Here is a 24,743-nt window from a genome sequence, read left to right as displayed (position 1 = left end):
TAAGCACAATAAAAAATGTTTTGAAGAGCGCCACACGATGGCGAACGAACAATGTATCGTTGGTTTCAGCGGGCTGCGGTTTACCGTTTTTTTTAAATCCTTGCTTCAAGTTAGGTGAAACACCCTGTATGTATGTATGTATGTATGTATATATATATATATATATATATATACATATATATATATATATACATATATATATATATATATTTAAAAAAGATTTAAAAAAAACTAAGCGTTGTTCTGAACTGAACACGCGTGGATGTTGTTAAGGTTTATCTGAAGTTACAGTGCTATTTTTTCAGTCCTCCTATTTGAATAATTAGTCGAGATAAAAAAATTAACTTTTTAAATATAGCTTGAAAAGTTTAGGCGTCAATAGGAATGTTGTGGAGCTCCGCAAATATTGTCCAACCCAGGCATTTCGAAGGAGACAGACTTAGCGTGGCCATTTTTAGTCGGAAAAAACGAAAGTCCACGGAGTTTAAAGAGTAATACGAGACAGCGCGCTCTGTGCGCCCGAATGCGCCGCGATTTCAGCGCTCCCACCCATGCATTGTAAAAACCATCACTCGCTTAGCGCCTTTCGTGCTGCTTTTGCGCCTTTCGTGCTCCGCGTTGTGCTTGGTTCTAAGATAAGCGTCAGTGGATACGGTCAGAACTTGAAAGCACGGCTCCCGTTCCTACGGCGATAAATGTGCTGTCCCGTTAGCAGAATGCAAGTGGAGGAACCATGACAATCTCATGAGTTTGAATTCGGGAGCAAGATCCCAACAAGCAAAGACGCATAAAACAAGCCTGATAACGTCGTGTGAATTACGCAGAAGAACAGGAGCCGCGCTTTCTTTCAATTGCCGCCCGAACCCACCGGCGCTTACCTTGGAACCAAGTGCATCGTGAAGCCTGTCTTGGGCAGCACGAAAGGCGCGAAGCGAGTGATGTTTTTTACAAAGCACGGATGAGAGCGGTGTAATCGCAGCCCATCCGGGCGCATGGGGCGTGCTGTCACGTGGTATTTTTTAAACTCCGCGGGCTTGCGTTTTTTCCCGAATAAAAACAGCCGCACGAAGTCTATCTCGTTGGAAGTGCCTGGGTTGGACAATATTTGTGGAGCTCCACAGCATTCCTATTGACGCCTGAACATTTCAAGCTATACTTAAAAAGTTATTTTTTATCGGCACTAATTATTCAAATAGGAGGACCGAAAAAAATAGTATTGTAACTTTAGATAAGCCCTTACAATATCCAGGCGTTTTCCGTTCTGAAGAACGCTTAGTTTGTTTGTAAATCTTGGTCCAAGTTATCTGGGACACCCTGTATATTATATATATATATATATATATATATATATATATATATATATATATATATAGCGCCAGGAGCTACAAGAGGAGAGCGCTCAGAGTTACAAGAGAATTACCCCTCAAGTCACTCCGAGTGCGAATGGGCCAAAAAAATGGCTGCTGATTTAGCATTGCTCAGCACAAAATATTGTGCAAAAGCACGTTTTTTTTTGCAGGTGGACACCACAGCCACGTACATCAAAGCGCGATTCAGTTCTCCATAGGCCCTGGGAGTCAGTTATGCGCCTTTCGTTTCCTCAAAATCAACGGACTCTAAAACACTAACGCCAACACCAATGAATCCAACGAATGCTGGTGGCCTATTCGTGCCGCGTTTCAGTCATAATGTTGTCAACCCCAACGCATGCAGAGCACATCTTTGTCACCACTGTCACGTACCTCGAAAAACAGGTGAGGTGTCCACTGACCCAGAGAGCCAGTTATGCGCCTTTCCTCCCTCAAAATGAACGCAGTCCAAACCTTCGGTTGGTTTTGAGAAAAAGAAAAGCACATAGCTGCGCCAATTTGTAGGTGGATGCCACGCCTGCTCGCAGCCCGACTGAGGTGTCCACTGAACACGTGAGCCAGTTACGCTTGCTACTCGGAGGCTTCACACACACATCGCATAAACCCAGGAAGCACGGCTAGGAGTGCTCAGAATGTCCTCAGAATCGCAACACTCAAGAATGGCATGTGCAACAAGAATGCTCGTAAATATTGATCTCTTCTTTATACCGCACGTTTTGTGACCCCCTCCAATATCCGTAATTATTGTTTGGAGCCTTTTAGCAAGCATTTTCATAAAAATTTTATAAGTACAATCGCTTTCTTATTGCGTCCCGCTGTGCCCTTCTTCGTGGACCTAACGGTAAATGGATTTGTATGGGCAACAGAACAGAGTTGGAGGGGGGACAACGACGAGGCTGGGACTCGAAGCCACGCGGGCAGAGCCCAATAGATTAGCAGTCCATCGCCTTAACCGCTCGGCCACCTCGCCGCAACGGAAGCACGGGCCTTCATAACTGCAAGCAAAGGCACCAGGTTTCCGAATTACGCAATTAATTTCTCATCTTCGTAAAATCAACACCGGCCACAGTTCTCTCGCTGTCTTTCTACGTCCCGCTGTGCCCTTTTTCGTGGAGCTCACGGTAAATGTATTTGTATGGGCAACAGAAAAGAGTCAAAAAACGACGAGGGTGGGACTCTAACCCATGCGGGCAGAGCCCAATAGATTAGCAGCCATCGCCTTAACCACTCGGCCACCTCGCCGCTTTTTTTTTCTTTATTGCCGGGCTTTGATACAAAACAGAACATGATAATATGTACATACAGTATAGAGAGTTAGCCAGGATCCCAAAGAGTGGGCCTGTCTAAGTCAGGTTAAAATTCTCTTAAATTGACGAGGGGTTCCAGCCTTGGTAACCACTCAGGAACCTCCACTATTAGCTTTTCTTCCAGAAACTTGTGCATACTTTCTCTAAAATACATGCGGGCTGCCCGTGCGTCAGGGTTACAATGATACCCTGCTATGCTGGAGCGCCATATACTGTGGAGGCCCACCAGCATGACTAAGTCTAACGGGACCCCATCCTCGTTTTTGGTTGGGAAGAACCTTATTCCATATGAGTGCATTGGAAGCTGTTTCTTCAAAGTCCTCTGCAAAACGTCCCAAAAATAGACCCCTTCCCAACAGTGCAAAAATACGTGATCAATTGTGTCCGGCTTTTTGCATATGATACAATGCGACCCCGAAGGAAGAAATATCTGTTTTGCCTCGAGAAAAGTTTTCACAGGTAAAGTTCCAGAGTGCAACTTAAAGAAGAAACTCTTGACTCCCGGTGGTACCTTCATTTTCTTTTCCCTTTTGAATACGTTGTAGCCCGGCCCTCCACAGCACATGGCCCTGTACAAGGGCACTGGAAAGAAGCTGTCACACAAATCCTTGTACAAATCTTTCCGGCTCACATCACTCAAATATTGTTTTGAAAATCTGGCATTTAAAAATTTGACTCTGGCAACTATCTCCTTGAAGAAACCAAAAATGCCACCCGTCATACGTATACTCAGTTGAAATCACAAAGTCTGGCAAAGCCGTACTGAGCCTTACTTGGCACGCTGTGCGCAGAAAAGGATTATGCACATCGCGCCAAAATAGGAATCTACTGACCAATTGCTTCGCAAATAAATGTCCAAGCCCGAGTCCCCCATCCGTCACTGTTCTGAACAAATTGGTTTGCGTACACCTCTCCCATTTCGAGGCCCACACAAAAACAGCAAAAATACGGTGTAACATTTGTACATCAGTTCGGGAAGAATGCATCACTTGCATCACATACCACAGTTTGCTGATGAAAAACAGATTGCACACTGTGGCTCTCGCAAATATAGATAGATAGGATGCTTTCCACTTTTAAGGCCTAAGCCTTTAATGCCTCATCGTTGTAAGCAGGAGCTGTCGACAAGAAATGTCACACTTTTCAGTTGGTCGAAACGGTCGCAACGTCACAGTGCGCGAATTTCAAACGGGGCCAATTGTACTTTGGCTACAAACCATGCAACCAATTAAAGGGATCGTATAGTGATGCTCCAAGTAAGTTTGAGTTTAGTTAATTGCTTACTTAACCAATTAGTCCAATTAACCTTTCTAGTCAGGCCAGATAAATAAATAAAACCGAGTAAGAAATTGGCCGAGCTTGGGAATCGAACCCCGGTCTCCGGAGTGCGAGTCGAGCACACTACCACTCCGCTATGCCAGCTCGATGGTTTGGAATGAACAAAGGTGCGTCTAGTGAATACGGTGTCTTCGTTCACTCCTATCTTCCTCCCTTCCCGTTACGGCGAGGTTCAGGTGTGCACCTAGATATGCGAGACAGATACATTTCCTTTCCTCAAAAAACAATTTACTGACGAGCAAGGCGTATTTGTCCGCGTTTCAGATTGGTCCAAATTGTCGTGATGTCACCACGCGCGAATTTTGACGGGTGTCCACCGAAATATGTGAGACAGTTACTGCGCAACTTTCTTTCGTCAAATACAATTTTCGACTAGTGCTACTGATATATGCGAGACAGTTAATGCGTAATTTCCTTTCCTCAAATACAATTTTCATTTTCTTCATTACGGCCCCTCTTTCTTCTTTCACTCCACTTCCTCCCTTCCTGTACAGTGCGGCTCAGGTGTCCACCGAGACGACAGAGAATTACTGCGCCATTTACTTTCCTTAAAAAGCGTTGCGTTCAAAGGGCAAGGCATCGCGCCGAACGGGTGGCGGCGTTCAATCGACTCCGTGGCAGCGCTACAACACGCTGTCGCGTTCCACTCCTAAAGGCGAAGCTTAAGCGTCATTAATTGGCAGTTAATTAATGCACCAACAAAATGTGAAGTGAACAATCGTGTAGCAGAATGCAGCACTCAGGCTTTCGCCTTTCAGCACTTTAGCCGCTAAAGTTCCTCGTAATTTTTTCTGCCTTTTCGCGTGTTTCTTGCACCTGACGTCTCCAATACGGTTCGCTGTCTCGGTAATTTTCCAGAGGGACCCCCAAGTATTTCACATGGGTCGTGTTCCAGGCCACGTTAGGAAAATTTTCCGGTGTTTCTGGCCACTGTAAATCCCAGAACCCCACACACTTCCCCTAGTTAACCCTGCTCCCCGCCACAGTGCTGAATCGCTTTACCCCGTCGACCGCGTTACGAATGCTATCGTGACTCACGCCAAAAACAGCAACATCATCAGCATATGCTAGGATCTTGACTTCAGCCGTCTGCAGCCGAAATCCTTGAACAGCCTTATTTCTTATAATGTGCTTACACAAAGTTTCTATATAGATAAAAAATAAAAGAGGACTGAGAGGGCAACCCTGGTGAACACAGCGCTGAACGTTAATGGGGGCCCCCAACGATTTATTAACAATTAACCTGGTAGTGCAATTTCTGTACGCCAAGGCCACGCCCTCAGTGATAATAGTGCCTAAATTAACATGATGGATAGAAAACAATATGTCATGTGCAACACAGTCAAAAGCTTTTTCTCAATCTATTTGGAGAACTGCCACACGAGCACCAACGGCGTCAGAGCACTCCAACACACTTCTTGCTTTGTGAATATTATGAGTAATAGACCGCCCCTTGATGCCACACGTTTGATGAGGGCCAACAATTTCTATAATTGCCATCTGAAGCCTGGCAGCTAGCACCTTCATAAAAATTTTGTAATCGACGTTCGACAGCGAGATGGGCCTATATGGTGTAACCAGTTTAAGTTTCTGCGCGTCATCTGTTTTAGGAATAAGTACTGTGTGGGACCCCTTAGCAAAAACTAATACGTTCGGAATATACGGTGGGGTATTTAAATCGTATTTTAAACATATTTTGCATTCATGAATGCACTTAAAATATGTAGGAAATGCGTTCCTGAAATATTATGCTTGGTATTCGAAATGTATTTTTAAAACATACCAAAAATACCTCACTTAAAGCATACTTCGAGCACTTTTCAAATACCTCAAAAAACATGTATGCAGTTTTAGCATCTTGTCAGTGTATTAAAAGTGTATTTTTGAAAATATGAAATTAATTCATCCAAATTATACTTGAATTCTAAAAAAACGGGCAGTCCTTGTAAGCGTATATGTATGCAGTTATAGCATGTTGTCAATGTATTAAAAGTGTATTTTCGGAAATATGAAATTATTTCATCCAAAGTGTACTTGAATTATAAAAAACGGGCAGTCTTTGTAAACGTATATGTATGCAGTTTTAGCATCTTGTTCATGTATTAAAAGTGCACTTTCGTAATTATGAAATTAATTCATCCGAAGTATACTTCAATTCTAACAAAAGGGAAGTCCTTTAAAACATACTTGCAGCACACTTCAAGCTGCCATTGAACACTCGAGTGCTCAAACTCGCGTTTCGGGAAAAGGCAATTGCGTGTTGTCAACGTATTTGAAGTGTACTTCCGTAAATACGCAATCAATTCGTCCAAAGAATACGTAAATTCTAGCAAATAATTGGCAGTCCGCCTTAGCATATTTGCAGCACACTTCGAGCTGCCTTTGAAGAACCCAATGCTCGAAATAGAGTTTAGGGAAATCGCATTTTGGTGTTGGCAATGTTTTTAAAGTATACTTTCGTAAATACGCAGTTAATCCGTCCAAGTATACTTCGATTCGAACAAATGGGCAGTCCACGTAAGCATATTTGCATTACACTTCAAGCTACCGTGGAAAAATCTAGAGCTCGAAATGTTGTTTCAGGGAACAGTGAAAACTATCGCTTTCCTGTCGTCCATTCGTTGCAACACAGTAATCATAGCGCCGAAACAACGCAGGACAAAGACGAGACCGGACGAGAACGCTGCGTTTTTCGCGCGCTATGATTACTGTGTTGCAATGAATTACCAACCTGCCCAAGCCTATTCTGTTTTGAAGTCCTTTCGTTTATGGTAATTTCTAGCAGGAAGGTAATCACCACTTATTTACACTACGTGCGGAGAACGTGATAGCATGATACCGGCAAAGGCGCCTTGGGTATTTCCGGGCCCGAATATGCCAGCGAAAAGGACCAAGACCGGCAAGGCCGACCGGCTCCCATAGACGCCCGTGTATCTGTTGGTTGACAGTTCGACTCCTGACCTATTTCTGACGTAAGTTTCGACTAGCAATTCTGTCTAGGTTGCCTATCGATTCGAACGCGACCAGAAGGGCACTTCTCGAATAAGTTTTCGGCCCACAGTCTTTGCGCAAATAAAAGCCTCATCGGGTAAGATAATGCATCATTCTCGGTGGGTATATATAAGGCAAGCCAAGTAAGGCGCTTGTCTGTCTTTCCTATTCTCTACAGCCTCTAACAACAACGCTTGTCGGAGTATTTGTAGTTTGCTGCAGCCTTTCGGCCATGGTTTGCTGCGTAGGTATCTTTGCCGTTCCCATGCCGTCACGTGACCTTATAATCTGATATACATTGATATTGATGAGAATTGCACTTATACAATTTGTTCTGCGGTTGAAGCATTCACCCGTATCATTCTGTGAAGTCGTCCTTTTTTAAGCCAAAGTGAATATATTTTTAATGTATTAAATGTATATTTTTAGTGTATTTATAATGTAATCTAATGTATTTAACGGGTATTTTTAGTATATTTTTAATGCATTGTAAATATGCTAAGCGGGCAAAAATGTACTTTTCACCTATTTTCAAGAACGTTCAATGTATTATTCGCAGCATACTTAGAAATCATTCGCATTGCAGTTTAAGCACAGGGACAGAAAAATGCGAAATAAATATGAAATTAATACAATACAATTGAAATGCATTTTAAGCACATCCTTTTTTTCGTGAACAGACGTACCGTAGGATGGAGGCAGAGCATTACGATTGCAGGCTTCGTTAAATAAAGAAGTCAGCCAAGGGGTTAATTCACTTTATAAAACTTTATAAAAACACTTTAAACACTTTATAAAAAACAGCACTTAACCAACCGGGCCTGGAGGCCACCTCGCCCCAAAAAATGCACCAGCCGTCATAATTGCAAGCAAAGGTACCAGGTTTCCGAATTACGCAATTAATTTCTCAACTTAGCAAACTCAACAGCGGCCACAGTTCTCTCGCTCTCTTTCTGCGTCCCGCTGTGCCCTTCTTCGTGGAACTAACGGTAAATGAATTTGTATGGGCAACAAAAAAGAGTAGGAGGGACAACGACGAGGGTGGGACTCGAACCCACGCGGGCAGAGCCCAATGAATTAGCAGTCCATCGCCTTAACCGCTCGGCCACCTCGCCGCAACGGAGGCACCGGCTTTCATAATTGCAAGCAAAGGCACCAGGTGTCAGAATTACGCAATTAATTTCTCAAATTTGCAAAATCAACAGCGGCCACAGTTCTCTCGCTATCTTTCTAGTCCCGCTGTGGAGCTTCGTGGAGCTAACGGTAAATAAATTTGTATGGGCAACAAAAAAGAGTAGGAGGGACAACGACGAGGGTGGGACTCGAACCCACGCGGGCAGAGCCCAATGGATTAGCAGTCCATGGCCTTAACCGCTCGGCCACCTCGCCGCAACGGAGGCACCGGCTTTCATAATTGCAAGCAAAGGCACCAGGTGTCAGAATTACGCAATTAATTTCTCAACTTTGCAAAATCCACAGCGGCCACAGTTCTCTCGCTATCTTTCTAGTCCCGCTGTGGAGCTTCGTGGAGCTAACGGTAAATGAATTTGTATGGGCAACAAAAAAGAGTAGGAGGGACAACGACGAGGGTGGGACTCGAACCCACGCGGGCAGAGCCCAATTGATTAGCAGTCCATCGCCTTAACCGCTCGGCCACCTCGCCGCTTTTTTTTTTCTTTATTGCCTGTTCTGCGGCCAGCAACAATACATACACAAATGCAACAATTTAAAAGGCGCTTGCCGTTCTTTGGCATGCGCCGGTGTTTAAAAGCGCTTCAAATTGACAAGAGCGTCGAACAGCGGCAGCCAGTCTGGTTGGTCACTGCTTGCTTTACACACTTCACGTATGAAAGCAACACTTTCAATATAGTACTCTCTGGCCGGCCTTGGGTTCAGGTCGGCGTGATGCACAGCCATCTTAGTGCGCCATATGCTATGGAGGCACAGGGCCATAATCATGTCATAGGGCACCCCTCCCTCATTAGCGGTAGGGAGAAAGCGGATGCCGTACGGCGTGACTGGCAAGTCCTTTTTTATGGTTCGTTGCAGAATGTCCCATAGAAAAACCGCGTCCGAACACTCAGGAAAAATGTGGTCGATGGTCTCCGGTCTTCTACAGTGCAAACAGTTTACAGTCCACGGGACGAAGATGCCTTTTTGCTCGAGCCACGGCTTGACCGGGAGCGTCGCAGTGTGTACTTGAAAAAAGAAGCTTTTTACAGATGGCCTAACCGGCATCCGCTTTACCCTGTTCAAAACATCTTTACCACCTCCATGTGGATATACTGAACGATACAATGGCACTGGCATACACACATCAACAATATCTCTGTACAGTTTCTTCCGGGTGACGTTACTCAGGTACTCTACTGAAAAACGTGCCTGAAGAAAGCGGAAAGACAAAACAACCTCCCGTAAAAATCCGCGCACACTTGGCCCGTTGGCCAGAGTAGATGACACAACAAAAAACGGCAAATGATCACGCAGTCTCGTTTGAATGACTGTCCGCAGAAATCCATCGCTTTGGTCTCGCACAAACAGAAACCTAGAAACCACTTGCTTTAAAAACAGGTGGGCTAAACCCAGCCCTCCACTCTTCACTGCGCGAAACAGATTGGCGCGACTCGTGCGCTCCCATGTTGAACGCCATATGTACACAGCAAGCACTCTGTGCAGTTTTTGTATGCTCGCTCTCGACGCACACATGACCTGCAGAACATACCAAATCTCTGCTACAAGGAACAGATTGCACACGGTTGACCTCGCAAATGTAGAGAGGTCACGCCCTCCGAACTTTGCTGTTTTTTCCTTAATGCGTTCCGCTTCGTGCTTTCAGTATTCCTCGGTGTCTTTATAGTGCTGCAGAGGCACTCCGAGATACTTTGTTGGTGAGTGCGACCATTGCATATTTTCAAACACAGCCGGCATGACGCCCCATTCACCGTGCCAAATACCAACTGATTTGCTCCAGTTGACACTGCTTCCCGTCATCCTGCAGAACTTGGTTGTCATTCTTACTGCGTTGCTGACACTGGGTGTGTCGGCGCAGAAAACCAAAATGTCGTCCGCGTATGACAAAAGCTTAACTTCGCTTGAACAAAAACTATAACCGGTAACATCCTTGTTCATTATAATGCTCAAACAAAAGGGCTCAAGAAACAATGAAAATAATAGAGGTGACAAGGGACACCCTTGCCTAACAGACGATTTCACTTGGATTGGAGTGGTTAATGTCTTATTTATTATAATTCTGGTAAAATTATTTGTGTAACATAGCTCTATCCCCTCTAGAAGTACCTTGCCGACGTTCACGTGTTTCAAGGCACTTAAAAGGACTTTGTGGGCGACTTTATCGAAAGCTTTCTCTAAATCCAACTGAACCATTGCCACTTTCCCGCAATGTGCATCACAGCACTCTAGAACAGTTCTGATCACGTGTATGTTTGTTTGGATAGAACGTCCTCTAATGCCGCATGTTTGGTGTGGTCCCACTAGCTGTTGTATTACCCGTTGAAGTCTTTTACCTAATACTTTCGCGAAAATCTTATAATCTGTGTTGGACAGCGTTATCGGTCGGTACGCGCGCACCGACAACAGCGCAGTAGGGTCATCAGATTTGGGAATCAGTACCACGTGGCTATGTTTAAACGACGGGGGCAATTCTTTTCTGCTGTATGCTTCTTCTATCACACAGTGTAGTGCCATTGCAACCTTGTCTTTAAAAGCTTTATAAAATTCCGAACCGAACCCGTCCGGCCCTGGTGCTTTTCCGGTGCTTAATTCATCAATAGCACTTTCTATTTCTGTAATGGTAATTGGTGCCTCTAAGCTTTCTTTCACTTCTTCTCCTAGCTTTGGCATGAGCTTTAAGAATTCTGTTTCAAATCCTTCTACGAGTTCTGGTTCCCTGCCAATCAGTTCACAGTAATAATCTACGAAAGCGCACTTTATCGATTCACTGCCTCGCACAACTGTGTCACTGAACGTTATCGCTCTTATTTCGTTGCGTGCAGCGTAGCTCCTTTCGTCTGACATAGACCGTCGAGTCGGTGCTTCCCCCAAGTACAATCTTTCAGAACGCGCGCGTATTACCGCGCCTCGGTATCTGTCCACGTCGATTATCTCAAGTTCGCTCTTCACTTCTTTTATTTCTTTAACAAACCGACCCGGCGACGAAGCTTCTTCACTGAGATAGCAGTCCAACTTTTTTTTCAGTTTCATCTTTTTTACTCTTATTCTTGCGGAGCACGCTGGCTCTTTCAATGGCAGTTATTTTCGCTTCTTGTTTGAATATTTCCCACGCCTCAGTGTAGCTTTGCGTCCTGCATGGAAGCACGTCGTTCATTTTGTCGTGCATTTTCTGTACAAAATAATCATCATCAAGAATCTGTACATCGAACTTCCACAGATCCCAGCTGAATTTCGGTGGCTTTTTTGGACCCAACGTCACAGTGACCAAACTGTGATCACTAAAAGAAAAGTTTTTGACATCATAGTTGGTACACACAGGCACCAGTATTGCCGAAACATAAATTCGGTCTAATCTGGCGAGGCTGCCTCGTTGCTGATGGGTAAAGTACTGTATTGTTGGATTCGACATAAAGTAACCCACATCTGCCAGTGCTCGGTCCTCTACACACTCGCTCAGAAACACTGAACTCGCATCTCGAACCGGTGCCTGTCTCGCTCGATATCCTGATCTGCACACACAGTTAAAATCTCCCAACATGATAATGATCCTTTCATCACTGTTTAGGTGCCGATCAACAATCTCAAAAAACATTTTCCGTTCACTTGCACTATTTGGAGCATATAAACAAATAACTCGGAACTTATTGGCATGCAGCATAAAGTCACACACAATGAGGCGGCCACTGTCACAAGCATAAACACTTTCTATAATCACTTCAATGGAATTTTTAACAAATAACGCACACCCACCCGCTGTGCCAATAGCGTGAGAAATGCACACATTATATCTGGCTCTGAAAGGTTCCACCATGCGGTTCGTTGCCTCTTCGCTTTCAACTTTCGTCTCTTGAACAGCAATTATGTCTAAGTCGCACTCCATAAAAAGTCGGCTAAGTTGGTACTGTTTCCTACGATTAGACAAGCCGCGCACGTTGAGCGTGCCGACGTGTAAACTTGTTTCTAGGTTGACTGCCATCTTTCCTTAAAGAAGCATTCGAACCACACAGTATCCCCTTCACTATCGGCACTATTCGCATTTCCAACAACCTGCACAGTGGCTTGCGCCCTTCGGCTCATTGAGGCGGCGCTTATTAAGTCGCCGCAAGAAAGCGTCCCTACTAGAGCACTGCACGGGCCTCAATTTGAGGCCCGAGCCCGGGTCCGAGACCTGAAGCCCGAGCCCGGCCCAGACCCGCGGCTTCAAGCCCGGGCCCGCTAAATTATCGCTCTAGTGAGCCCGGCCCGGCCCGTGAATCCCGGAGTGAAGCCCAGCCCGGGCCCGGCCCGGCCCGTTTCACAGTAACGCTTGAGGTATACTGCTCACTCTGAGCAAGCTAGTAGACTGCTACTGCACCGATAAGGAACTGGCCGACAAAGGTTCTGAAACCGCAGTTTGGCTTCCAGAAAGTTGGTTCTTCTTAACCCAGAAGGAAGTGATGAAGAGTAGTTCTCGGCAGGCCCGTCTTTTGGAGAGTGATCTCATGTAGGTGGGCAAAGATAAACTCGGAAGTTCCGAGAGACAAATAAAAAGGGCTGCATCACGCGTATTAGTCTACTCTGCGTTCACCCATGATTCTAATCAGTTATATTCTGCCGCCCGGCCGCGAAGTATAAATATTAAAGCTGCCTAGCAAGCAGTAGGATGACATTTTTTTATTGAACGCGATCTTACAGGTTGGGCTCATAGCCGAACTGGTGACCTTTCAGCAGAAACGAAACGCTGAAATGCTTCAGTATTTCATGCTATGTGCTTGAAGACCATAAGCGTCCTAAACTAATATGTTCTTCCCTAATGCACTTCTAATAGTGTATGGTATGTTTTGGGAACGCGAATGATCAATGGCCAATTAAGGCCGGTTGAATTTTACTCTTACTGCACCGTGGCGTGGAAATAAGGAAATAAACAAGTCAATGAATAAAGCTTAGCTTTTTCTCAGCGCGTACTATAACTCATAGCTCATCCGTGTCGCTGCTTCAATGCCGCAGTTGTGCACTTCACTCTGCAATATTGAATGAAAAGTCGGACACCAGCCGTTTCTGTACGGACCCAAGCCTGGTTCGGGCCCACAGCTTTAAGCCCGAGCCCGGCCCGGGCCCGCAACTTCAGGCCCGGGCCCGGCCGAGGCCCGGCAAAATAAATCATGTCCCGGCCCGGCCCGCGGGCCGGGCCGGGCCCGGGCTTTCGAACTGGCCCGAGCCCTTGCAGTGCACTAGTCCCTACACTAGCCATTGTCGCTCGCCGGCAGGCCCGACACACTCACTTGGCCGCGGGTCACGTCGGCGGCAGCGTCGACGGCATCCGCTCGGGCCGAGGCTCGGGCGGAATTTTGGGTGGCGGTTTCAATGTTGACCTTCGGGTGGGCGTCGTTTTCACAGGCGGCTCCCCGCCGACTTCTTTGCTGGTGCCGTGCACCTCGTTGCCGCTGTCGTCGTGAAGTCGCTTCGCTGCCATGGCACCGACGCTTGACATCACAACGTCTTCAGTTAGTTAGTTATATGTGGTTTTATGGCGCATAAGCAACTATGGCTATCATGCGCCAAACACAAGGTTAGATGATGTTATGTCAAGTGCCACAACGTCTTCAGTCCCCTGTTGCGTGACGGTTGCAGTAGTCGAGGCGCTAGTCATCTTTTCGGGGCAGTCGTTGGTGGACGTTGCAGAGCTCCCCGGCTTAGCCTCCTTTGCTGGTGCACTCTGTGCCTCTTCTTTCGCGGGAGGAAGCGGTCTAGTGGCGTCTTGAGCAGGCGGTACAGTCGGACCACCAGCCGCCTCTTCTGCGTCGCCCTGGTCCATGAGGTGCTCAGCTTGGACTTGGTTGCTTGCGCCCAGTCCTGTTACGTTGGCGTACAGGTGCCCCAGAAGTAATACGGAGCATGCGAGCGGTGGCCGGAATGGAAAAAACTGCATGCCAGCGCGCTCTATCAGCAGATGTGCGCCAAAGAGCGGAGGGGCGTTGGCACATCCGGCTGACCCATCTCGATAACTTGATGCTCGCGTTATCGCCGCCACGAGCGAAGTTGCGCTGCTACCATCAGTGCTCGCCAGGGGCACGTTCAATACATCATGCAAGCGTTTGTTGTTTGTCCGCGCCGTGTAGAAAGTGGCGTTCGGCAGACTGCACTTTTTGCTTTTTCAGGAATGCCACCATTTTCAGCCTGCCAGACTTCCGTGGTTCGCTCTTCGCTTCGCGGGGAGTTTGTGACAGTGGAAACTGAGAAAACTTCACGAAGGACACAAAAAGAGAACGCCTTCCCTTTCTGCGTTCGTCATGGAGTTCGCGCTACTTTTATTGTGATGAACAAGCTCATGATGAGTTCGTCGAGTTTGTGCGCGAGCTATAGATGCTTCGTCCGTCGGTTTGGCAAGTGTGATCAACTTTTTCTTGGTTCAAGGAAGTGCATAAAAAAAAGAATAACATTCATGTGTTGCCTTTGTTGTTTTCATTATAAAGATAGGGGATCAACAGTATAGCAACTGAACTAATTAAGGATCACTTCCCTTGGCACAAATTTGCTTTCTTACAATGGAGGAAAAAAAGAAACGAAAAACGAGCTTGTCTCTGATTTAGTCGTCCCCTATCGGCTATATTTTACAAACATGCAAAGGAGAAAAGGGCAACAGGGTGGTGGCGATTAAAAAAACAAATTCCAAAGGCACTTTTCATGCAAACTCAAAGTTTTATGACGGGTGAAGCTCCCGCTCACGTTAATAACATCGAACATGCGTCGAGGAAGGGACTCGTATAATGAGTCGACGTATCCGGGTTGCTCTCGAAGGCAGTCCAGTGTAAGAAAGTGAATTTGTGTAGAAGAAAATGGTCTTGAATTATTAGCCCACTTGCTATGCCGTTGAGCACCTATTTTTATCAAAGACAGACCATGCATGCTATTGTTTTTGTTTTTTTTGCTTGTCATGCGTTCCCTAGAGAGAAGAAAAGTTGTCACTGCATTTTCCAAAACGTTGCTCGAGTGCTTATACTCGACAGCGCACAAACTCGCCGTCATGTGTAGCACAGACTTCGGCTGCTCCACAGACAAAGGTAATGAAGGTCCTGACGAAACATAAACCGCACGGTGCCGATGGCAAACATTTCTGCACGGCCCGGACGAACAACAAACCATGAGGTATTGAATGCGCCCCTGGCGGGCAGGGATGGTAGCAGCGCAGCTTCTCTCGTTGAGGCGATAACACGAGCATCAAGTTATCAAGATGGGTCAGCCGCATGTGCCGACGCCCCTTCGCTCTTTGCTGCGCATCTGCTGATAGAGCGCGCTGGCATGCAGTTTTTTCCATTTCTGCCACCGCTCGCGTGCTCCGTATTACTTTTGGGGCACCTGTACGTTCGAGTACACTTGCTCTCATCATGGCCGTAGCGCTTGCACAAGGTGCAGCGCGGCACTCGGCACTCCCGCCTGATGTGGCCTCGACTGTTACACCTTAGGCATAACGGCGGCCTACCTGGTACAACTAGTAGGGCATTGCTTTCAGTAATACATACTTGATGAGGCAAGTCCTCGAGAGTCAGTCCGGGCTTCAGTTTAAGGCCGACCGTGCGGGTAGAAGAGCCCTTGTCAGCAATGCCCTGAACGCGCCAGCACTCCCGAGACAGGTCGGTTACTTTCCCGTATGGGGCCAGCGCATCACGAATATCTTCGTCCGGGGCGTTATGCAGCACCCAATGCAGCTTCAGCCGCACATCCTGGTTGGTGGGGTCAATGACAAGGCATCGTTTTAGAGCGCAGCTCTTTGGCGTCCGTTCCTGGGTTTCGCGTCGTCGTCGGCGTCGGCCTCGTAACCAGCTCCGCCCCCCTTTCATCCCCCCAGCGCTATCGGCGTCAGCGGCATCAGTCAGTCGCTGCTATCTCTTCCCTCCTCCCTTTATCGTGTTGCCCGCTTGCTGCGCGCGCTTCTGCCCCCATCGTTTGCCGCTGGGTGTACACGCCGCCCCCTCCCCCCTCTTCCTGCGAGTCTCCGGTTGTCAAAGCGCCGGCTCGAACTTAATTCCTTTCTTCGCTCCTCCTCCAATGCAACCCCTGTGCGGTGGCAATCAGAGAGCCAGATCGGTGGCGGCGGATCTGTATATGTGCACCGCCCGAGCCGAAATTGCGAATACGTGTGAAAAAAAAAAAATTCTGTGATAGCGCATACATGTGTTGCTCGATTTCTTTGCTTCAGTCTATCGAAAAGGTGAAACAGCTTATTTGCTGCGCTCAAATTTCGCATTAGGAAGTAACGTAATCGTCGGTAATTTTTCCTTCACTTTCACTTCGCCAACTTCCAGAATTTTCTTCGTCCCTTCTGGGATACTGAAGGTGACCGCCCACACGTGGTTCATCTGAAACGCCCCCAGAGCTAGCACTTCGGGGAGCATTCCGAGGCGAACCAACGTGTCGCGAAAGTCTTCAACACGAAAAGGCCTGGCTTTCAAATCACCGTGAAAAAAGACGGTATTCAAAACGGACGCACCTGTTGGCAATTGCGGCAGTACAACTTGATAATCCTGGGAATCTTGGGCAAAAAATCTGTTTCCGCGGCCCTGCTGGGCCGCTGACACCGCTCCAACGGAGCTCATGATAAAACGTCCGTCACGCTCGGTGGCCGGAAATGGAATCATCCACCTCGCCGCAACGGAGGCACCGGCTTTCATAATTGCAAGCAAAGGCACCAGGTGTCAGAATCACGCAATTAATTTCTCAACTTTGCAAAATCAACAGCGGCCACAGTTCTCTCGCTATCTTTCTAGTCCCGCTGTGGAGCTTCGTGGAGCTAACGGTAAATAAATGTGTATGGGCAACAAAAAAGAGTAGGAGGGACAACGACGAGGGTGGGACTCGAACCCACGCGGGCAGAGCCCAATGGATTAGCAGTCCATCGCCTTAACCGCTCGGCCACCTCGCCGTAACGGAGGCACCGGCTTTCATAATTGCAAGCAAATGCACCAGGTGTCAGAATTACGCAATTAATTTCTCAACTTTGCAAAATCAACAGCGGCCACAGTTCTCTCGCTATCTTTCTAGTCCCGCTGTGGAGCTTCGTGGAGCTAACGGTAAATGAATTTGTATGGGCAACAAAAAAGTGTAGGAGGGACAACGACAAGGGTGGGACTCGAACCCACGCGGGCAGAGCCCAACGGATTAGCAGTCCATCGCCTTAACCGCTCGGCCACCTCGCCGCAACGGAGGCACCGGCTTTCATAATTGCAAGCAAAGGCACCAGGTGTCAGAATTACGCAATTAATTTCTCAACTTTGCAAAATCAACAGCGGCCACAGTTCTCTCGCTATCTTTCTAGTCCCGCTGTGGAGCTTCGTGGAGCTAACGGTAAATGAATTTGTATGGGCAACAAAAATGAGTAGGAGGGACAACGACGAGGGTGGGACTCGTACCCACGCGGGCAGAGCCCAATGGATTAGCAGTCCATCGCCTTAACCGCTCGGCCACCTCGCCGCCTTTTTTTTTTGTTTTTTTCTTTATTGCCTGTTCTGCGGCCAGCAACAATACATACACAAATGGAACAATTTAAAAGGCGCTTGCCGTTCTTTGGCATGCGCCGGTGTTTAAAAGCGCTTCAAATTGTCAAGAGCGTCGAACAGCGGCAGCCAGTTTGGCTGGTCACTGCTTGCTTTACACACTTCACGTATGAAAGCAACACTTTCAATAAAGTACTCTCTGGCGGGTCTTGGGTTCAGATCGGCATGATGCACAGCCATTCTAGTGCGCCATATGCTATGGAGGCACAGGGTCATAATCATGTCATAGGGCACCCCTCCTTCATTAGCGGTAGGGAGAAAGCGGATGCCGTACGGCGTGACTGGCAAGTCCTTTTTTATGGTGCGTTGCAGAATTTCCCATAGAAAAACCGCGTCAGAACACTCAAGAAAAATGTGGTTGATGGTCTCCGGTCTTCTACAGTGCAAACAGTTTACAGTCCACGGGACGAAGATGCCTTTTTGCTCGAGCCACGGCTTGACCGGGAGCGTCGCAGTGTGTACTTGAAAAAAGAAGCTTTTTACAGATGGCCTAACCGGCATCCGCTTTACCCTCTTCATAACATCTTTACCCCCTCCATACGGATATACTGAACGATACAATGGCACTGGCATACACACATCAACCATATCTCTGTACAGTTTCTTCCGGGTGACGCTGCTCAGGTACTCTACTGAAAAACGTGCCTGAAGAAAGCGGAAAGACAAAACAACCTCCCGTAAAAATCCACGCACACTTGGCCCGTTGGCCAGAGTAGATGACACAACAAAAACCGGCAAATGATCACGCAGTCTCGTTTTAATGACTGTCCGCAGAAATCCATCGCTTTGTTCTCGCACAAACAGAAACCTGGAAACGACTTGCATCAAAAACAGGTGGGCTAAACCCAGCCCTCCATTCTTCACTGCGCGAAATAGATTGGTGCGACTCGTGCGCTCCCATGTTGAACGCCATATGTACACAGCAAGCACTCTGTGCAGTTTTTGTATGCTAGCTCTTGACGCACACATGACCTGCAGAACATACCAAATCTTTGCTACATGAAACAGATTGCACACGGTTGACCTCGCAAATATAGAGGAGTCACGCCCTCCGAACTTTGCTGTTTTTTCCTTAATGCGTTCCGCGTCGTGCTTCCAGTATTCCTCGGTGTCTTTATAGTGCTGCATAGGCACTCCGAGATACTTTGCTGGTGAGTGCGACCATTGCATATTTTCAAACACAGCCGGCGTGACGCCCCATTTACCGTGCCAAATACCAACTGATTTGCTCCAGTTGACACTGCTTCCCGTCATCCTGCAGAACTTGGTTGTCATTCTTACTGCGTTGCTGACACTGGGTTTGTCGGCGCAGAAGACCAAAGCCACCTCGCCGCAACGGAGGCACCGGCTTTCATAATTGCAAGCAAAGGCACCAGGTGTCAGAATTACGCTATTAATTTCTCAACTTTGCAAAATCAACAGCGGCCACAGTTCTCTCGCTATCTTTCTAGTCCCGCTGTGAAGCTTCGTGGAGCTAACGGTAAATGAATTTGTATGGGCAACAAAAAAGAGTAGGAGGGACAACGACGAGGGTGGGACTCGAACCCACGCGGGCAGAGCCCAATGGATTAGCAGTCCATCGCCTTAACCGCTCGGCCACCTCGCTTTTTCTTCTTTATTTACCGTATTCAGATATACATACAAAACAAACCGCAATCACCAACTAAGTTAAAAACGACCGCACACCTTGTGCGGACGTACTTAAAACTCCTTCATCGACAATAACGGTTCCAAACGTGACAGCCATTCTGGGACACATTCCTGCAAGTTTTGCTCCTCAAAAAAGTTTCTGATGCTTTCTCTAAAATCCAGTCGTGCAGGTCTTACATCAGGATCAGCGTGCCGAACCGCCATTGTGCATTTCCAAATACTATGCAGGCACATTAACATAATCAAGTCAAAAGGGGTTCCGTCATCACTTTCTATTGGTAAGTAACGAATTCCATAGGCGTCGAGTGGAAACTTTTTTGATGGTACGCTGGAGCACATCCCAGAGGAACACAGCATCCCAACACTGCAGGAACACATGCTCAATTTTTTCTTCTTTTCTGCATATTATACAATGTGTACCCCATGGAACAAAAAAACCCTTTCGACCATCCACGGTTTTACAATGAGAGTTCCCGTATGGAGTTTAAAAAAGGACTTTACACCAACTGGGATTGACATTGCTTTCACGCGCTTTAAAACGTTCTTCCCAAGGCCTGCTCTGTAAAGAGACCGTTATAACGGTACGGGAGAACCAGATCGCAGAGATCTTTATAGAGCTTTTTCCCCTTTGACTTCGCTCAGATATTCAAGTGAAAACCGTGTTGACAGAAACCTGCACGAAATCACGACTTCACGCAGAAAGCCATGGACGCCGCCAGGCAAACTCCCGACGTGCACAATCATATTAGGCAGTTGCATCCCCAAGCGAAGTTGACAGATAGTACGTAAGAAAGGATGGTTCACGTCCCTGAAGAAAAAGAAGCGATTGACCACTTGTCTCAAAAACAAATGCGCCAAACCAAGTCATCCATTCCGAACTCGCAAAAACAAATTAGTGCGGCTTGTTCTTTCCCAAGATGATGCCCAAATGAAAACGGCGAACACGCGATTAAATTTTTGTATGTTTACCCTTGAGCAATGCAAGACTTGGAGGGTGTACCAAATTTTGCTAACTAAAAAAAAATGTTACAAATTGTGGTTTTTGCAAACATCGACCAATTCCACCCATTCCACTTATTTGCTCTATCTCGAAGATTGTCCACTTCTCTCCTCCAGTACGATTCATTATCCTTGTAACAGTCGAGGGGCACACCCAAGTATTTGACTGGAGTTCTAACGAAGGTCATGTTGCCAAAAGTGGCTGGAGTCGCCGGCCAATCCCCGTGCCAGAATCCCAGGCACTTAGACCAGTTTACAGCGCTACCACTAACAGTACAAAACCTTTTTACACATTGGACAGCATGCGCGACACTATCAGTGTCGGCGCAGAACATCGCTACATCATCTGCGTAAGCCAAGAGACGGACTTCCGCTTCCTGCAGTTTTAAACCACGTACACAATCACTCTTTATGACACTTAAACAAAGGGGTTCAATGTACAAACAAAACAACAGCGGCGAGAGGGGGCAACCCTGGCGCACCGAGCGCTGGACTTGGATGCGCTCTCCCACCACCTTGTTGATAATTAGCCGCGTTGAGCAATCCCGGTACGCCATGGAAACCCCGTCTCTTATAATTCTACCGACATTTACATAATCTAAAACACTCAGCAGAACATCATGAGGCACCCTATCAAATGCTTTCTCCAAATCTATTTGGAGCATTGCTACACGCGTACCCATTGCGTCGCAACACTCGAGTATACTTCGCGCTATGAGTATATTTGTTGAAATCGTCCGGCCTTTAATTCCGCATGTTTGATGCGGCTCCACTAACTCGTGAATAACTGCCTGCAGCCTCTTAGCCAATACCTTCATCATTATCTTGTAGTCACAATTCGAGAGGCAAATGGGTCGGTAAGACGTCACTCTGCGCAGTACAACTGGGTCTTCTGACTTCGGTATGAGGACCGTGTGGGAAGACGAGAAAGAAGGGGGTAGTACATTTCTATCGAATGCCTCGTTGTACACGTCCGCCAACACTGGAGAAAGAGTACCTTTTAAACACTTGTAAAAGGCTGAAGTCAGACCATCTGGTCCTGGAGATTTCCCCGGATGCATGCTTTCGATAGCGCTTCGTACTTCTTCGGCTCAAATAGGTGCCTCTAATATGTCTCTCGTTGTGTCCTCTAACCTTGGCATCAATGACAGGAAATAGTTGTGGAAAAGATCTATGTCGACTGAAAATTTGGCAAAAAAAGCACGGTAGTGCTCGTAGAAGGCGCGTTCGATGTCTTCCGCCGTATCGCTAACTTTTCCATTATGTTCAATTTCCGTTATCTGGTTGCGCCGTGCATGCCACTTCTCTGAGCTCAGCGCTCTCTTTGAAGGTGCTTCTCCCGCTATCAGCCTATCAGCCCTTGCTCTGACCAGAGCAGCACGGTATCTTTCGACGTCAAACTGCTCTAGTTTGTGCTTTAGCGCTCGAATATCGTCCATGAAAATGCCGGGCATTCGACACCCTTCGCTTATCTTTTCCCAGGTTCCTGCGCATCACTTTTTCTTCCTCTCGCTTTTCTCTGCATATAGCGCTCGATCGCTCTAATGCTTTCATCTTGACTGCCTGCTTGAAGTTCTCCCATTTTTCGCTCTTTGTCTTGTTATTCATCACATTGATTTCTTGAAATTGATTAGTTATAGCCACCATGAACTGTTCGTCGTTGAGTATCTTTGAATTTAATTTCCACAACTGCCACTCGAAACTGTTTTTTTCTTTCTTTTGCACTACCTATTACAAAACTGACTAAGCAATGATCACTAAATGAAACAGCACTCACTTGATATTGCCTGCAAAGTGGTATTACATCAAGGCTCACGTAAGCTCTATCTAGCCGAGCGTGACTGGATGCCTGAAAATGGGTATACTCTGCAGCTCTCCCACCGCCAAGACATTCGGCCACATCTTCCAAATTGCAGTCTCTTATTATCTCGCTTAGCAGAGTGGTGCTAGCGTCTTTGTATGCGCGGGTGCTAGTTTTATCATAGGCTGAAAGGACGCAGTTAAAATCACCAATAACAATGAGGAGCCTGTCACAGCGAATATATTGTTTCAGCTGCTCAAAAAATTGACTTCTTTCCTCGGCCACAGTTGGCGCGTACAAACAAATGACACGCCACTTTGAAGAAAACAATGAAACATCGCATATAATAAGGCGACCTGACGGGAAAGTTATTACAGATTCTACTTTTGGACCAAGGCTCTCTCGCACAAATAGCACACACCCAGAAGAAGTACCCACGGCATGGCTCACAACAGCGCAGTATCGCGCTAGGAAATCGGTGCACCATGCCTTCGGTTTCCACATCGCCCTCAACCTTTGTCTCTTGCACTGCTACAAAGTCCAAGTCAAAGTCGCTTACCAATCGATACAATTGACTCTGCTTCCTCCTAGAGGCAAGCCCACGAACGTTTAGAGTCGCGACACGAATTGACTTATCCATTACGATTTTTTTTTCAAGGCGGAGTAAATACCGGAGGCATGGCGCTTACCTCACAACTGGGCTGTGTTGCTGAGTGCCTTGGCACAAAGAATCCCTCAAGGCGGCAAAGGCGGTGTCTCCGCCTTCTTCCGCTCCACCGAAGTATTCGGGCGAGGACGATAGGGCGGGCGCCGCACAGGAGTCGTCTTGGCTGGTGGTTCATCCGTCCCGACCGCACCAGGGCCCGACACTTTTTCAACTGCATCGTGACCTCGTTTTCCACTTGAGTTGCCACTGTCCGTATCGGTCCCCTGCATTGGCTCCGGTTCGCTGTGAGTCATAGCGGGTACGTTGAGAAGGCTGCTGTCAGCACTGCTGGTCTGCGCTCCCTCACCCCCATCATCTGGGCAATCTTGTCGAAGCTCGGCGACGGGTTCGTCTGCGACGACAGCGTGCTTATCTTTTCCGGTGTCCGATGAGCCTTTCTCGGCGGCCGAACTGAGGCTCGCCCTTGCTGCTTCTTCCGAGTCTGCCTCATCCATGAGGTGATCTGAAGAATCAATTGCATCCACTGGTCCCGCGACGCTGGCGTACGTCTTGGGGCACTGGTCGTCCTCGTGGCCGAAGCGGCGACAACGCCTGCATCGCGGCACCTGGAAATCTCGACGTATGTGCCCAGTGCTCTTACAGCGCAAACAAAGCGGAGCGCGGCCCGGCACAACGGCAAGGGTCAACTCTCCGGCTATCTTCAGCTGGTGGGGGATGTCGTCTATCTTGACTCCCGCGTGCAATTTTAGTGCCACTGTGCGTGTCGTCGAACCTTTCTCCGTAACGCCTAGGGCACGCCACTTTTCTCGCGTCACCTCCGTGACCTTCCCATAGGGCGCCAATGCCACACGGACATCTTCGTCTGTAACTCCCTGCAACAGCCAATGCAGCTTCAAGCGAACCTCCCGGTTATTTGGGTCGATAAGCAAACAACGACAATTTTTTACCTTGACATCGGAGGCGGAAAGTAGCTTCTGGGCAGCATCGGCGCTTGTCAGCGTCACCGACCTCACATGGTTCATTTGGTACGCCCCCAACGCTAAAACGTCGGGGAGCGCACCGAGCTCGGCCAAAGTGTCCCGGTAATCTTCTACACGGTACGGACGGGCCCTTGGGTCACCGTGCATAAAAACGGTGTTGGCGACGATGCGACCGGTACGCAGATTTGGCAGAATAACTTGATAATTATCAGCACCAGAAGCAAAAAACCTGTTACCGCGGCTGGCTTGCGCCGCAAAAACCGCTCCGTGGGAGCCATCCATCCCGCGACCGCTTCGCTCGAAAGCCGGAAGTGGAATCGCTCGGCCACCTCGCCGCAACGGAGACACCGGCTTTCATAATTGCAAGCAAAGGCACCAGGTGTCAGAATTACGCAATTAATTTCTCAACTTTGCAAAATCAACAGCGGCCACAGTTCTCTCGCTATCTTTCTAGTCCCGCTGTGGAGCTTCGTGGAGCTAACGGTAAATTAATTTGTATGGGCAACAAAAAAGAGTAGGAGGGACAACGATGAGGGTGGGACTCGAACCCACGCGGGCAGAGCCCAATGGATTAGCAGTCCATCGCCTTAACCGCTCGGCCACCTCGCCGCAACGGAGGCACCGGCTTTTATAATTGCAAGCAAAGGCACCAGGTGTCAGAATTACGCAATTAATTTCTCAACTTTGCAAAATCAACAGCGGCCACAGTTCTCTCGCTCTCTTTCTACGTCCCGCTGTGGAGCTTCGTGGAGCTAACGGTAAATGAATTTGTATGGGCAACAAAAAAGAGTAGGAGGGACAACGACGAGGGTGGGACTCGAACCCACGCGGGCAGAGCCCAATGGATTAGCAGTCCATCGCCTTAACCGCTCGGCCACCTCGCCGCTTTTTTTTATTTATTGCCGATTTTGACACAGAA

General features: G+C 47.5%; 4 protein-coding genes and 10 non-coding genes across 14 annotated transcripts; all 14 read right to left on the bottom strand.

Moving 5' to 3' along the window:
• Positions 1 to 2,258: 2,258 nt before the first annotated feature.
• Positions 2,259 to 2,340, bottom strand: TRNAS-GCU (transfer RNA serine (anticodon GCU)). The gene has a single exon. It is a non-coding gene; the product is annotated as a tRNA-Ser (tRNA).
• Positions 2,341 to 8,039: 5,699 nt separating this feature from the next.
• TRNAS-GCU (transfer RNA serine (anticodon GCU)) lies at positions 8,040 to 8,121 on the bottom strand. Its single transcript has one exon. It is a non-coding gene; the product is annotated as a tRNA-Ser (tRNA).
• Positions 8,122 to 8,313: 192 nt separating this feature from the next.
• Positions 8,314 to 8,395, bottom strand: TRNAS-GCU (transfer RNA serine (anticodon GCU)). The gene has a single exon. It is a non-coding gene; the product is annotated as a tRNA-Ser (tRNA).
• Positions 8,396 to 8,587: 192 nt separating this feature from the next.
• On the bottom strand, positions 8,588 to 8,669 carry TRNAS-GCU (transfer RNA serine (anticodon GCU)). Its single transcript has one exon. It is a non-coding gene; the product is annotated as a tRNA-Ser (tRNA).
• Positions 8,670 to 8,770: 101 nt separating this feature from the next.
• Positions 8,771 to 12,768, bottom strand: LOC149357854 (uncharacterized). The gene is made up of 2 exons (XM_089576676.1): positions 12,765 to 12,768; positions 8,771 to 9,804 (listed from the first exon to the last, which is right to left on the bottom strand). The coding sequence occupies exons 1-2, from the start codon at positions 12,766 to 12,768 to the stop codon at positions 8,771 to 8,773; spliced, it is 1,038 nt and encodes a 345-aa protein (XP_089432802.1).
• Positions 12,769 to 13,469: 701 nt separating this feature from the next.
• On the bottom strand, positions 13,470 to 16,770 carry LOC149357853 (uncharacterized). Its single transcript, XM_089576675.1, has 4 exons — positions 16,433 to 16,770; positions 15,539 to 15,940; positions 13,795 to 14,046; positions 13,470 to 13,659 (listed from the first exon to the last, which is right to left on the bottom strand). Exons 1-4 carry the CDS (start codon positions 16,768 to 16,770, stop codon positions 13,470 to 13,472), a joined length of 1,182 nt encoding a protein of 393 aa, XP_089432801.1.
• A 244-nt stretch (positions 16,771 to 17,014) lies between these two features.
• Positions 17,015 to 17,096, bottom strand: TRNAS-GCU (transfer RNA serine (anticodon GCU)). Its single transcript has one exon. It is a non-coding gene; the product is annotated as a tRNA-Ser (tRNA).
• Positions 17,097 to 17,288: 192 nt separating this feature from the next.
• Positions 17,289 to 17,370, bottom strand: TRNAS-GCU (transfer RNA serine (anticodon GCU)). Its single transcript has one exon. It is a non-coding gene; the product is annotated as a tRNA-Ser (tRNA).
• Positions 17,371 to 17,562: 192 nt separating this feature from the next.
• Positions 17,563 to 17,644, bottom strand: TRNAS-GCU (transfer RNA serine (anticodon GCU)). Its single transcript has one exon. It is a non-coding gene; the product is annotated as a tRNA-Ser (tRNA).
• Positions 17,645 to 17,754: 110 nt separating this feature from the next.
• LOC149357849 (uncharacterized) lies at positions 17,755 to 18,855 on the bottom strand. Its single transcript, XM_089576674.1, has one exon. It carries the CDS (start codon positions 18,853 to 18,855, stop codon positions 17,755 to 17,757), a length of 1,101 nt encoding a protein of 366 aa, XP_089432800.1.
• Positions 18,856 to 19,251: 396 nt separating this feature from the next.
• Positions 19,252 to 19,333, bottom strand: TRNAS-GCU (transfer RNA serine (anticodon GCU)). Its single transcript has one exon. It is a non-coding gene; the product is annotated as a tRNA-Ser (tRNA).
• Positions 19,334 to 22,912: 3,579 nt separating this feature from the next.
• On the bottom strand, positions 22,913 to 24,106 carry LOC149357847 (uncharacterized). The gene has a single exon (XM_089577979.1). It carries the CDS (start codon positions 24,104 to 24,106, stop codon positions 22,913 to 22,915), a length of 1,194 nt encoding a protein of 397 aa, XP_089434105.1.
• A 245-nt stretch (positions 24,107 to 24,351) lies between these two features.
• On the bottom strand, positions 24,352 to 24,433 carry TRNAS-GCU (transfer RNA serine (anticodon GCU)). Its single transcript has one exon. It is a non-coding gene; the product is annotated as a tRNA-Ser (tRNA).
• A 193-nt stretch (positions 24,434 to 24,626) lies between these two features.
• On the bottom strand, positions 24,627 to 24,708 carry TRNAS-GCU (transfer RNA serine (anticodon GCU)). Its single transcript has one exon. It is a non-coding gene; the product is annotated as a tRNA-Ser (tRNA).
• Between the last annotated feature and the right edge of the window lie 35 nt (positions 24,709 to 24,743).

This window comes from Amblyomma mixtum, chromosome 3 (assembly GCF_055824585.1).
Source record: "Amblyomma mixtum isolate Tamu chromosome 3, ASM5582458v1, whole genome shotgun sequence".
Lineage (NCBI taxonomy): Eukaryota > Metazoa > Arthropoda > Arachnida > Ixodida > Ixodidae > Amblyomma > Amblyomma mixtum.
The sequence above is the reverse complement of the archived record's forward strand: the minus strand, read 5'-3'. Positions and strand labels throughout refer to the sequence as shown.

Excerpts from the sequence above, each read along its gene's own strand:
- LOC149357849 (XM_089576674.1), bottom strand. The coding sequence starts at position 18,855 with ATGCAGCACTATAAAGACACCGAGGAATACTGGAAGCACGACGCGGAA.
- LOC149357847 (XM_089577979.1), bottom strand. The coding sequence starts at position 24,106 with ATGGATGGCTCCCACGGAGCGGTTTTTGCGGCGCAAGCCAGCCGCGGT.
- LOC149357853 (XM_089576675.1), bottom strand. The coding sequence starts at position 16,770 with ATGAGCTCCGTTGGAGCGGTGTCAGCGGCCCAGCAGGGCCGCGGAAAC. Across the intron at positions 15,941-16,432 it reads GAAAAATTACCGACGATTAC|CTGCGCTCTAAAACGATGCC; the intron begins GTTACTTCCTAA and ends GACGCCAAAGAG. Across the intron at positions 14,047-15,538 it reads GAGAGCAAGTGTACTCGAAC|GTACGCCAACGTAACAGGAC; the intron begins GTACAGGTGCCC and ends TCTGGGGCACCT.